General features: G+C 42.7%; 1 protein-coding gene across 1 annotated transcript in view; it reads left to right on the top strand.

Moving 5' to 3' along the window:
- The window catches only part of LOC146834773 (methylcrotonoyl-CoA carboxylase beta chain, mitochondrial-like), a 341,939-nt gene that overhangs the window by 304,755 nt on the left and 22,771 nt on the right, over positions 1 to 14,413 (top strand). The window contains exon 10 of the mRNA XM_085602299.1: positions 12,042 to 12,187. Within this exon, the coding sequence (XP_085458425.1) occupies positions 12,042 to 12,187 (146 nt within the window). The remainder of the gene's footprint in view (positions 1 to 12,041; positions 12,188 to 14,413) is intronic.

The following is a 14,413-nucleotide window of genomic DNA, read 5'->3' as shown; positions in this document are numbered from 1 at the left end:
ACACGTTATCTTCACACGACCGCTTTTGGCGTAGTGGGTTCTCAGTGTGTGGAGGCCATAGCTGGCCGATGGTTTCGGGCGCTCTGGGGTAGCGTAGGCTCCTCCCCACTTACCTCTCTGTTCTCTTATTTTTCTTTACTCTATTCCTACTTTCTCTCTTGTCTATATTTCGGGTTCATTGGGCGACAGGCACTATGCTGGGGGGGGGGGGTAGGCCGTAGCCTCCGCATTGGTGTAGGGTGGGGGGGTAATTCACTGTTTTTACTTAGTTCTATGGGCCTTTTTCTTTTATGTTTCTGCGCTATACTTGTTTCGATTCGGGGTCCGGGTGTGGGGTGGATTGAGTGGGGGCGGCTCTGGAGGGGTGCATATTTACGCATGTGACTATCCTGTTATATAACTGCATCGCCTCACTGCCTGAGATTTTCCTTCCATGACCGTTTTAATGGTGCTGCTGATCTCCCGTGTGGTGAAGCTATCTTGCGGACTCGAATCTCCTTGGTTCTTATTCTTTACTGATTTTTTCCCTGATAAAATTATTTTGAAAACCTTAAAATTAACCTTCACTTCTCCTACCCCTGGTGTCAAGGATCTCTCCAGTGTATACCTCATGACTCGTTGCTAATCTTGACCGTGGATGCGCAGGGGATGTAATGTTTGTACCAGTGCTTAACCGTACCGTGGCCGGCCTGACGGTTGTAGGCCCGTATTTGTTCTTTTCATATGCACAAATAAAGGTTTTTAAAAAAAAAAAAAAATTAAAAAAAAAATAATACTGTAAACACCAAGTACCCCATCATTTAATTAAAACGTTTACAAACTATTTTGAGATAGTGAGAAAGTACTGAGGAACAATTGAAGTTTGAAACCAACTTCCCAGACCTCTTCACTTTTAGGCAGAGCCTACATCCATGATTTTTATGGAAGTTGAACCAAGTTATAGATGTTGAACATGTATCGCGTGTGCGCACACACACTCTGCCACCTTTGCGAGTAACCTGAATTTCTCTGACGTGTTCTCAGCCTTGGATATTGTTACAAATAACAGCAAAATTAGAGAACTGCTACAAGAGCATTATAGACAGAGCATCGCATAAGTTAAGGACAAAAACATCAAGCAATACAGTGCAATTAATTGCTGGGCACGGACCTTCCTTGAGGATGGAAGTCCCCTCCAGTCTACAGTGGTGACATACCTGCACAAAGAATAAATACGTCATTAGATTTCTGCCCTTCTTCTAAACTGGCAAACCTAGCTAACCATGTGAGTAGTTCGTGCTTTTTAAGAATCTAAAAAAGTAACAATCCTTTGTTTGACATTAGAATTGCCATTGGTGAACGTCCTCAGTTCGAATAAACCTCAGATGATTGCATTGGGCTAATTTTCTTTGTGTATAATTCATTGCCTTTTATATAAAATTATTTATGACTTTTGTATATCTGTGCGCAGCTACTAATACATGAAAACATTTTGTCAGCAATCTTATAAACATGTGCCTATAAATATGAAGAAGTTGGCTATTAAAATGATAGTTGCCTAGGGTATTACACGTGCTGCAGCACCGGACTCGTGTGTGCATAGGCCGGACGAGCTATTGAGCACGCTATATTGGGAAAAGGCAATGCAAAAATAAACCTAGATACTTGTAACCTCCTGTGGGAAGGAGGGGCATGCAGGCTCCGAACTGTAGAAAGTACTATCAAGCCACACAAGTGCAGTATGTGGTTCCATGGTTCGATATTACAGAGTGAGATCTGGTATGTCACATTATGCAGCAGATTGTGCAATCAAATCGATTGTTGGCACTACCGCCCCGGAAAGGGTATATGGGGTTACCGCCTCATCCCAGAACTATTCTCAAGGTGTGGAGTACTGTCACTAAAGTTGAAGGGAGTGATTACATACATACTTCGCAGTTAATCCCATGGCGTACAGCACCGAGATTCATGCAGACTGATGGGGGATTTCCCTGAGCTTAGGTGATCTGTGTGAGGATGGAAGGAAGGTTGCTGGGCTTTGCGTCCTTATGCAACAAATGGAAGAAGATTGAAAAAAAATATTTCTTGTTTTACACCGAATTTGCAGCAGCCACAAGGAAAGTGTGGCCGTCATTTCCCCGGTAGCGTGGTGTACATGCGGTTAATCAGTAATGCAAGATGAGGGTAAATTAATTTCAACGCTATGTTTTGCTCCTGACTCGCAGCAGTTATAAACTGGACATGCTTGAGTCACACTGGGAAAGAGATCTAAGAGAGAACTGGGGAATCGAATATGGGGCGAAATGTTCAGCAGTTGTGAAAAAAAGACATTTGTAACATTAAGTTCAAACGTGTAAATTATAAGTGTATTCACGGGGTATATGTTACACCGCAGCTTTTACATAAAAAACATCCTAATGCTACTGAGATCTGTCCCAACATGCATTTATAATGCAATCGGTTTCGCCTTTGGGACCTTGTATGTATTTAGCTATGCAGCACATTAGCCTGGGTGCTGAAACATCTACTATTCTTTAACATGGAGGGAAAGTAAGCACAAACTGCGTGACACACCAGGTATGGGAACACATGGAGAGAAATATTGCCTGTCAGCTGGAAATGGTAGAGTCCGAAGCTATGTTTTTAATATAAAATCAGGGCCTTCAGTGGTCATATCACTGAAAATACAAGATTTGAAAAAAATATTATCTTCGGGCGCTCGTGGAAGACAATTTCTATGGACTGAATCTAGAGAATGCTAAAGAGTTTCTGGTATTTTACTGACCTCTGCTGGTCGTTTTCTATCAAGAAGGTTAAATAGAGGCGTTTACCAGAAAAATAAACAAGCATTTGCAAATCAATCGGTCTCGCCTTTGGGACCTTATATGTATTTAGCCAGGCAGCACATTAGCCTGGGTGCAGAAAAGCCAGGTATGGGAACACATGGAGAGAAAAATTGCCTTTCAGCGGGAAATTGTATAGTCCAAAGCTCTGTTTTTAATATAAAATCAGGGCCTTCAGTGGTCATATCACTGAAAATACGTGATTTGAAAAAAATATTATCTTCGGGCACTCGTGGAAGACAATTTATATGGACACAAGCTAGAGAATGCTAAAGTGATTCTGGTATTTTACTGACCTCTGCTGGTCGTTTTCTATCAAGAAAGTTAAATAGAAACAGTTGCCAGAAGAAAAAGAAAGTCCCTCTACAGAAAGCAATTCTGGTATTTTACTGACCTCTACTGGTCATTTCCTATCAAGACAGTTGAAAAGAAAAACAAGTCCCTAAGCGGAAGCTGATCTCCACAGCCCACAAAGTACATACACATGTTTCTGTCTCAGGAAACGGCAATGCAGCGCCGAGATGCCCCCGGGTGAGTCGTGCGCTATAGAAATATTCATAACAATAACAAGAAATATTCATAACACATATAAATATATACTAAAGTATATACAAGAGGTCTCGAATGCTCGACCTAAAAGTGTGCGCTTCAGGCATCACATGCGAAATTTAGGAGCTGCACTTTTTTTTATACATAATTGGTGCGGGATTCTAGAGGCCTGTTCCCTCACAGACGTGATACTTCAATGAGCCAGGCTCAGTACAAGTGTTTGATGTTATGTTAACTGGATTTATTGAGAGCACATTCACTCAGAGGTTTCTTGGTGATAAACAAATTAGAAAGGACTAAGACATGATGCTAGCCTGCACTATTTTGGTTGGAAAGTGTTTTTGGATGTAGCTGGGTTGGACATACAGACACCTCAAAGCCCTTTGGAAACATCTGTATGAACGTGGAAGTGATTCTATGTTACAGAGTAAAGGAGAACGGAAAAACGAAGTGCAGAGAGAACAGAAAACCACCCTTCCGCTCACGCACATCCACCCACATTTATATACTGAGACACATCTATCAACTCATCATAGAGTGGACACCCATGTAGTTATACATTCAAGCTAACATCACACATACACCCATACAGCCACTCATTCACACATCCTGACTCCAATCATCTGCATACTTTTCCACTTAAATCTGCACAGCCATTAATCCACAAAAAAGTATTTATGTATCCAAGCAAACCCAGTCATCCATCCATTCAACTGTGAGAGCGTGTGCCTGAATGCATTGTCAGCGACTAAGAGTGTCTGTATGTGTACCCTGCATTCATGCATTTAGTGGCTGTGAGTGCAATTGTGCCAGGTGCAATTATGCCTTGGTATGTGTTTTTTCATGTACATCATGGCCCTGTTGCATGCACTATAAAAAAAACTTTAACCTGGGTAGTACAGAACTAAAATAACACTTATACCTCAAAAAATGTCAAATACAACACAACAAAAAAGTGTTGGCCAAGCCAAAGGGTTAGGGTTCGCTGTGCTAACACATGCAGCACTAGCACATTAAGCAAGAAACACAGTAGAGAGCCAGCAGGAGTTAAGATAGGGCTATAATTGAAGAATAGTCCCTCATGCAGTTCATCGCAAGAGTGGAAAGGGAATGAAATCCTGCAAATAACCAATAACATTAGGTGAGAGATGAATACTTCACTGGGCATAGCCAAGATACCAGTGACAAAGTCTCAAGCCAATGACTGACCAAAGAAAGCCAACATTGAAAGGGGCTCACCCCAAAGCCCACTCTATTAATAGTGTTAGCAGTAGGCCAGTCTGACAGCTCAGCTGTCAAAACCCAGGCATAAAAATGGTTAAATAAAATACATAATCAATTGCCAGTAATGTCTTGAATGAAATAAAACCAATAAAAGTACCTACTGAAATGTGAGAGCAGAGGTGCAAAACTGAGTTAACATTTAAATAGGGTGACACTGTGCAGCATGGATCAAGACGGGGAGGGGCAGGCACTTGAGATGGGGTGCAATGTATCAGGACGGGGAGTGGCAGACACTTGAGCAGGGGTGCAATGGATCAGGACAGGGAGGGGCGGATACTTGTGTAGGGGTGCAATGGATGAGAACGGGGAGAGGCGGACACATGAGTAGGGGTGCAATGGATCGGGGAGGGCGGACACTTGAGTAGGGGTGCAAAAACAATGGATCAGGACTGGAAGGGGCGGACACTTGAGTAGGGGTGCAATGGATCAGGACTGGGTGGGGCGGACACTTGAGTAGGTGTGCAATGGATCAGGACTGGGAGGGGCGTACACTTGAGCGATGATAAGACTTCACACACAGAATTAAACATGGATAGCTATCAATAACAGGGCAGCTTTGTTGGTGGACTATCTAAATTCAAGGGTATACCACCATATTGTTTGAATGTCAGTAGACAAAGCTAGCCGAATGGAAATGTGGCTAGCACGCTATGTGTGAATATACCCGATTATAGCATTGGCTGGGCTGCTAGAGGTTAAGAGTACGCTTAATAATACATACATGGTGGGGAGCAACAGCTGAAAAAATAGCAGCGTTAACGCTGGCCGATCTAATTAATGTTTCTTCCACAGCCAGGTATCTATATGTGAGTACATTCTGTTGGGTAAACCTTGATAGAACATGTTTAGCAAAAAAAGCTTGGTATCTCCCTAAAGTGACACTCCACACCTGTTCCTAGCCCCGTTTCTCTCAAAATGTCCTTGCATTGTGGGAAAGTCTCAACATGAGAATATTAGCTGCCTTGAATTTCCACACTGATGGTGTTCTGAAATTGATCAGAGTTGCATTACCGCTTTTCCAAATAAACAAATGGGAATAACAAAACTGTGAGGACGAAACGCGTTGGCTGGGCTGGACATGGAAGATGAAAGAATAAAGTAGTTTAAAAGTTTTACCAGTTTCTTGAAATTAATGGACTGAATGCAAAATGTGTATATTCGCATTAGGACATTGCAGTTTTGATTATACATAGGTTTATTGAGTGCTCCTCCAGTTGCTGTATTCAATTTACTGTTTATGTGGGGTTTCTTGGGCAGTGAAATCTCAGGGGTGGAAGCACCTGGATTGAGAAGTATAAGGCATTGCTTTTGGAGCAGTGCAATTTGGCAAAAACTGCATTTTTGTTGTTGGGATTTTTTGCAGTCTACATTGAAGCCATACTAAGGAAATACCTGAGTGACTACATAGCCAGTCTTGAATCAGTAACATTGATGTGTGAAGAGCACACTTGTGAGAGAGTGAGATTACTGAAATAAAACTGCCTTTAACATATCATGAAATACCAGTTAACATGAATTTCTGCAATACCATGATGGAGTCGAGCAGGGCCTCATTCTTTATAATGTAATTTAACTCTCAGTAGTGTGACTCAACATCATAATGTTGCGAAGCAGGCAGTGTTACTAACTGAACTAGCGTGTGCATAAGTAGGCTATAATAATAAATGACTGGGTAATGGCAAAGACGATATATTGTTGACATTACATTGCTGCTTGGCTGTTAAGAGACAAAGCTTATACAGTGTTTAACCTGTCCCCATCAGACCATGCCGTGTCAGCTCCAGGTTTCGGGACCTAGGCCTCATAACGGCGAAACGGCTTATAACTAAGAGGTGGAAACACAAAGACCCACCGGAGGCATTATATTGGATGAAATCTCTTGCGGTCTGGGCACAGGCGGAGGGCGTTACCCTACATAGGGAAGAAACGGCGGAGCTGCGCAAATTTGCGCAGGATTGGGATGATATGCTCAGACTGCTCACGGAATTGAACGTTACACCACAAGCGCCTCCTGCGCAGCAGGTGGGGCCTGACACTTAGCGAGACGCCTGAATGTAGATGCTGCAATACCTCCATATGTCGTCCCAACTGCTGCAGTTGAGGTGGGCAACGCCCGCGTGCCCCCCCATGACACTATACGGAAATAGTTCCCACTAGCAGCTCCCTCCACGATAATATAATTGCACGAGAAGGAACAGTGGCAGCCCACATGTTACACCCGCACGCTAGACCAGTCGCGACTGCACCCAGATGACACACCAAGCACTAGTCACATGTTCACTCGGCCATCAGATGTCTCCTGTGTTTTGATTAATTATTTGTTGTTAGATATGGTTGATTAGTTATAAAAGATAATATCTGGTGGCCAGACTCGATATTTGCATAGGACACGTTATTTGTTACAACTTAAGAGCTGAGCCCAAGCATAAACAGCCTTAGTCTGGAAGCATTGCTATACTTGAAAATCATTGTTCACAGCCGTAAGAGGTGCACTAAACACTTTCACTCTGGCCTTCAATTGGAGTTGGCAGAATGCGCGGGCTGTAGGAGCTCATTACAGCTCGTAAATGTATGAGTAACCTTACACTGTAGATGTAAATGGTACTGGAAATGCGGGCAAGAAGTGCCCTGATTTATATGTATGGTGATGATGTAACCAAGGTGTAATATGATGATGCTTGTAATATACTGTATCAGGAAACGATAAAATGCAATAAAGATATTTAAAAAAAAAAAAAAAATCAGACCATGCCGTGTCAGCCTTTTGTTTGAGAAAAGCTGCATAAATAATTCAATGTGTAGCAAATAGTGCTTCTTCTACAAAGACAGAAAGACATAAATACCTATTTGGCATGTGGTAAAAGTTAAGCACGCTCTGACCTTCTGATCAATTGTGGTCAGTCAAATTCTAACAAATGAGGAAGCAGCTCCCATGTATTGACTAGAACATATGCGTGCTGCCAAATGCTCCGAACAACGGACACTATAACAAATGACAATTTTATTATTCTAGAATCACCACGATGAAATATACGACACTTTCTTAAGACATCAGGTCATAAATTCAGATTTCAACTAAAATGTAAGCATGGCCTGTTGGTGCCTACTTATTAATTTGCAAGAAGTAGTAGTCGTCAGAAATGTAGACTGAAATATGTCATAAGTATCTTAAGCCAAACAGCATTTCGGGGCCACCAACCATACAACGTTTTCAGAGTTCAACCAAATATAATGTTTTTAACTTTGTGCATCATTTAGTCTGACTATCAACTGCACTATATACAAATTTGAAGGGTGCGGATTCCAATTTACAATCCCCTCTTTTATTATATGTGTCTACTACTGTGACATCCTCAACACGCCTAAGTAACCAAACCGCTGTACGCATCACTTTAAAGAACTCAAAACCACAGTATTTCTTATCCTCACGTTTAGATTGTTAATCCAGTTCATAAAAGTTTTTGAAATGGCTGTTAAGTGTGCGCCATTCTATATGTTTACCTGAAGGGTTTTTCTTTGAAGTGAAAATTACTTATTTAGCCCCCAGGGAGCAGCAAACCCACGCACTTACACAGAAAAAACACTACAGTGATAAATCCTACAGTTAGTGTTAAAAAGATGTACATTTAGTCCACTTACTCCCAGGTAATCAAGTTTCTCCTATAAAATAGTTTTTGGCAGCAACCTCATGATATTGAAACATTCAAGAGCAGAATGAGAGCGCTCAAGTAGGGCCAACTGCTTTCGGTGTCACAAATCCTGGGGACTGGCTCCATTCCACCCCAGCAGAGTGAAGGGCACCCAGAGGAGTCAGCACTTTGGGTAGCAACTCCGGGAAGAGAGTCAGTGCCAGGGACGATAACATCCAGATAAGCATTAGCATCAGGGAGACCAACCCACAGAGGACATTAGGCATCCTGGGCAGCAACCTCCTTAGGGCAGTCAGCAACCCACAATGGAGAGTCAGCATCTATAGCAACAACTCACCGCGGAGAGTCAGCGGCAGAAACACCAGACAGCGCATGCGTGAGTGCATAGATCAACAAATGCAACTGCCCCTCTCCCATCACCACAGAGAATCAAAATCCATGGCAGGCCTGGCAAAGGAAGGACGCGGGACGGCAAAGCATGAAGCAGTAACCAGTATCCACTTCGCCCCAAATCCCCTAAGATGAATAAATACTGCTGTACAACCTAGCAGCACAAGGGAACTACATCCTACCCGCGGGTGAGAACATACACCTCACACGCTTGGATGTAATAGCCAGCCAGTCTTTATTATCCCACCGTGGAAGGAATAAACAAGGAGAAAGAAAGTGCATTAACCAACCGACTTCCTGTTAATGGAAGTGATAGGGCTCCTCCTGGATTTGTTGCCATAACTGAAGATATTTAGTATTGTTCCATCTTAAACTTTTTTCACTGTCCTAAAACACTACGTGACATTTGTAAACGTTCTTCTTAAAGACTGCTTTCCTTATTGCTCTCGGGTCTTTTTTGGGGTGTTGCCAAATGTTTTTATGTAAGAAGGAGTAGCAGCCCCAGAGAGTGTTGCACTGTAGGCCACAGTAATAAGCAGGAAAGTAGCACAGGGACATCAACTTCAGCCTCCTGCTACTGCTGGTCAAGGTAACTTATGTTCTCTCTCCACAGGCCGCCTCCTTTCTCGAACATCACTCTAGCGCAACAACTCACCCACTTGCTTGCTGTAGCTTGCCGCGGACATGCCTCAACTCCCTGCACCTGCCGTAAACCAGACAGTACTCGCTGCCACGCCCCTACACTGACAGCTGCCTCCGCCCCATGCCAGCCAGTACCAAGGCAACTGGACAACGGCCCAACCGCGAATCACTTCTGGGGTTATCACCCCACCCCTACAAGGGAAACCTTTCACTGTCACAGGAAAGGAAACTAGTTAAATCTGTATTTTCTACCGTCACTATCGCTGCTTTTCGCGTTGACGCAGCACAAACACCACATGTGCTTTAAAACGTCCTCAGTAATCATGAACGAGGAAGTGTAGGATTGGACTCTAATTGTAGCTGAGAGCAATGACAGGAAAATTAAACAAGCATTTGCAATGCAATAGGACTCGCATTCAAGCGAGACCTATTGCATTGCATTACGGACAACGGGAGCGGGGGGAGCACGGACAACAGGAATGCAGGCGGGGTGAGAAGGGGCGAAAAGGCACAGACAAAGTAATGCTCACAGTCTAAATAACATGTACCGTACTGTATAACACTCAAAGTAAATGGCCAAGTAGCCATGGGAGGGTACAAATGACGACATGGCCATAGTAAGGAGGGACTAACAAGCCTCATAATCAATCAGACGGCAGTATTTACGAAATACAGTGTTACGAGCCAATTAAAAACATGTGGGCGGAGCTTCCACAGAGCTTCCACTCCTCCATGCTGAATACTGCATGCTTCGCAAAGCGAGCAACACATGCGCGCTGCCGCTAAAGGCTCGACCTAAAATAAATTATTGGCATTTTGGTACAATGCAACAGACATTGCAAAGAAAAAAAGGAAAAGCAACCAGCCAGTGCAGACTTATTACATAAATAATCATAATGCATGTAGCATGTCGATAACAGATGTGATATACTCGTGCTCAGTCCATACTGCTATAAGGAAGAAAAGTGAGATTAGTCAAAGTGCTGGTGTTCATAACCATTCCATGTGATGCATACCTTGTGTTTTCTGATGTATAGAAGGGGCCACAACTACATCCGTCCAGTCTGCCCCTCACGCACCCGCAGCTATACTCACAATCAAGACCTCTGACCAGGCCACCCATTACACATCACGTCGGTGCAGTATCACCCACCACACTTCGCTCACGAGCCCACATTACAAATGATTCCCATATATCCCTAGGCCTGGACGTAGAGGGCATTAGCTCCCAGAAAGTGGACAACTGGGAATGGCCATATGTGACATCTCTAATCCAGTCATTAAGCAATTCTGGTATTTTACTGACCTCTACTGGTCGTTTTCTATCAAGAGAGTTAAATAGAGGCAGTTGAACAGAAAATAAGTCCCTAAGCAGAAGCAGACAAGTCCTAGGGCTGATCTCCAGAGCTCACAACGTACATACACAAATAAGTATATACTAAAGTATATACAAGAGGTCTTGAATGAATGCTCGACCTAAAAAGGAGCTGGGTAACTTCATGCAAAAGTGGTGAGAATGTCCAAGAATAATGAGTTTCTGGATGAAAGTGGTTAAAAACTTTGGTAAATTTCTGGGTATAGAATTACAATCATCAGCACAAAATGTGTCTACTGAGACTTGCACCTAGAACTAAACACACCAAGGTGGTTTAATTGGTTGTGGCCAAAAGATACATGATGAGTATCATCTGGATACGCTAAGGTGAAATGAGTCGAAAAGTAATGAAAATGTCATTGATGGATTATTGCTGTCAGTCATGACTGTAACGCATGTAAAACATGCTGCACACCATATGTGACTTGCAATGTTATGATGTTGCATCAATGGTGTGAGTTCTTCTAGGAGGGTATGAAAGGGCAAGGGGATGAGTTGAGTTTGACTATTGATTGAAGAAACAATTAAGAAATTTGAAAAAATAATTAGCAATGTTTTGTTATATAGTTTCTGACTTTATCAAGCGTGAATTAGTTAAGATTTGTGTCATGCCTTGGGTAGAATCAGAACATCATTCTGACACGGCATAACTTTACACACAGGATGGAATTGTCGTTGATACACGAAGAATACCCATCATTGCACTGATCATGGTTGCCCTGTTATTGGAGAAAGATTGCCCGTAAGAATTGCCCAATCAGAAGGAAAAGATGTTTGCCGTCCGCCAAAGGGTTCCTCTGGTTGGGCAAAATCAGAAACGCTAGTTAATTTTGTTGTGTTCGGCTGCAGTCCTGGGGTTCACCTATGTCAGTTTTTGAGGGTTGTGTCCTACAAGTTTTTGTGTGAACATTTTTAACGCAGGTTCTATCTGTGGACACCATAAGCACAAGAAAGCCTGCTTGTATTTGAGACTGCAGCAGTAACAACCCAAAACATTACAAAACAAATGAAATATCATTACAGCTTATTATCTTGGATATGCACCAGATCTGCACGCTGTGTCTTTACTCCATTGGAGAGTTCTGACTGTGCTGCAGGTCGAAAATCAGCTTCACTTTCTAGTATAATGCAAAATAATAAACATTTTAGAAATGAATTTTTGGTGTAATTGTCACCGAATGTATGTATTTGAAATGCACAAAAACTTTGATGTGGAAGGAGTTAATCTAATTCCGTAAAGAGTAAGATATGCAGCAAATGCGAACTGCCTGTAAATTAACTTTACTAAAAGTCAAAAACGATATAACACGATTCCTTCCCATTCTTTAGTGTGGTAGATCCTTTGAACCAAACTTTTTGTTCCTGTGGCCAAACGCAAGAACCGCCATTATGGATTCCAGAGTTGTAGATGTGCAAGCCCAGAGAGAAGAGGGCAGCTTCGCAGATTACTCACAGCTAAAGCGGTTTAAGAAAATGTAAGTTTTTTGAGCGTGTGCTCTCTAATATTTGAGAATATTTTTCTACTTTCTCCGTAGATTTGTGAGCTCTCCTGAGATAAGCTTACCCTCCAGCGGATTACATTCAGAGAGGTCATTCCGGGCTGTTATATATGGGGTCAATGCATGACAGAATAAAATTAAATTGTTGCTTTTGGCTGCCATGCACCTTCAGTGTTAATAATGCAGCTTTACTGTTATATAATATATTCAATAGTGGCTATTTTTATGTTAATAGGTATTTATAAATGCATGTCTTTATAATTCAGGTTTGAATGTGGAATGTGAATGCGTCTTAAGTTTACAAAAAGTGTGCAGCACAATTTTTATATGGTTACAGGAAAGTAGGTTGAGTATTATTCCATCGTTTTTTTGTTCTGAAATTTAAATTCAGACTTAGACAAAAGGTTTGAACTTAACAGGAAAGGCAAATGTAGGATGCATTTTTCTTTAAGTGCGTGAATTATTAGGCTTGGGGTGATGGCTACTCCCTTCAGTAGCAGCTCTCATAAAGAACTTCTACAATGCCGAACAGTCTGACTACCCCCGAACCCCCAAAATAACACTTTGTGTGAAACATCCGGCTCAGGTTTAGCACTTTGGCACAAACAGCAAAGCACTACTTAGTGAAAATCCATGTAATTTATGTATGCACAGATTATCCAGACAACAACACGATTAAGAATTTAAGAGTACTTATGAGGCCACAGGAAAGCACTGGTGAATATTATTTCATGTTAATCTGTGCAAAATGAAAACATGTAGGCAATTAAAGGCATTTTCCATGCATTTATCTTGGACCTAGATGCACTTTATGGCCGAACCAAACATGAAGAGTGTTGGGTAAAACATAGTAGTGGGTTTTGCTGAAAGTGTTTACTCGGCAATATTTCTTGAATTTGAAACTCTTCAGCACCCCAAGCATGGAATCAGTCGCAGGAAATGGCAGTGGGAATCTACTAGGCAGGCAACTGCTTGCTCTTCTTTAAACACTTTCTGTCCTCCAGACTGAGGTGGAAAGTTCCACAGAGGCAAGAAAGAGAATGTCCAGTACTAACTGCTTTACCTCGGTTCTTTCAATCGGGCAGCTCCTTCCTCCTTTATTAACTTTCGCCACCCAGTCCTGGGGGTGGGGGAGTTCCACAGGGGCCAGTGAGCTTCTAGATCATCAGGAGATTGGCTTTGTATGTCCTCGGCACATTCAAGGGAGAGCTTGACATAGAGCTGCAGACACCTCATAACTGCTCAGCTAAGAATTACACAGTTGCTTGCAGGGGAGTCTTCTTTTTGCTTTGGTTCTACTATGATCCTCTCATCGTGTGGGGTGGGACGTGCATGTTAATGGCTACACCAGTCTGGCTGTGATGATAAAGGCAAAAACAACAGTTGATGGACAGAATGCAGAACAATGTCATACATTCACCCCAGTACAGAGATCTGGGCCTAAATCCATCGTTTTTTTGCTCTCCATGCCGTTCCAGTTTGAACCTAGTCATATGCAAATCAGTCTTCACCCTGTGCCTCATGGGAACAGTCCAGCCCGAACTGCCAAACCAGGTCCTCCCTGGGCTGGAAACAAGCATCCTGGGACCGGTTTCATGGCATGGCTTGGCAGTTCGGGCTGGACTGTTCCCATGAGACACAGGGTTAGACTGATTTGCATATGGCCATGTCTGAACTGGGGTGGCGGAGTGAGCTAAAGAATGATGATGGCTTAAACCCAGATCAGTTGACTGGGGGTGAGTGCTTGCAATGTTCAGCACTCCGTCCATCATCCCCTTTGGTCTTGCTGTGATGATAAAGCCCTAGCGTTTCCAAATAAAATTCCCAGGCTTCTTGCCGCCAGTCCTGCAGAAAACCACGTTTCACATTTATAGAACAGGTCACTCCAGACAGTGGAATCTGAAACAACGTGAGGAATGTACCAAGTGGTCCAGAAGAGACCAGTGGCCGAAGTGGGAGTTGGGAGGCAGGAAAAAAACTTCCAAAAGATGAGGCAGGGTATCGCCATTTTGGATTTGCATAAATGGAACTCTGGTATAGTTTGGTTGCCACAAACCATATCCCCAGGTAAGAAACTGCATCAGTTTTGAGACATATTCAGGCACAGATATTCATCCTAGTAGGGCATCCTTTGGATTGCGTGTATAGTCATTACAAGCAATAGTTAGAAATCATATGCCAACTGAGATCAAGCAAACGCAG

The sequence above is a fragment of the Triturus cristatus genome, chromosome 4_2 (genome assembly GCF_964204655.1).
Source record: "Triturus cristatus chromosome 4_2, aTriCri1.1, whole genome shotgun sequence".
NCBI lineage: Eukaryota > Metazoa > Chordata > Amphibia > Caudata > Salamandridae > Triturus > Triturus cristatus.
This window is presented reverse-complemented; position numbering and strand designations above follow the sequence as displayed.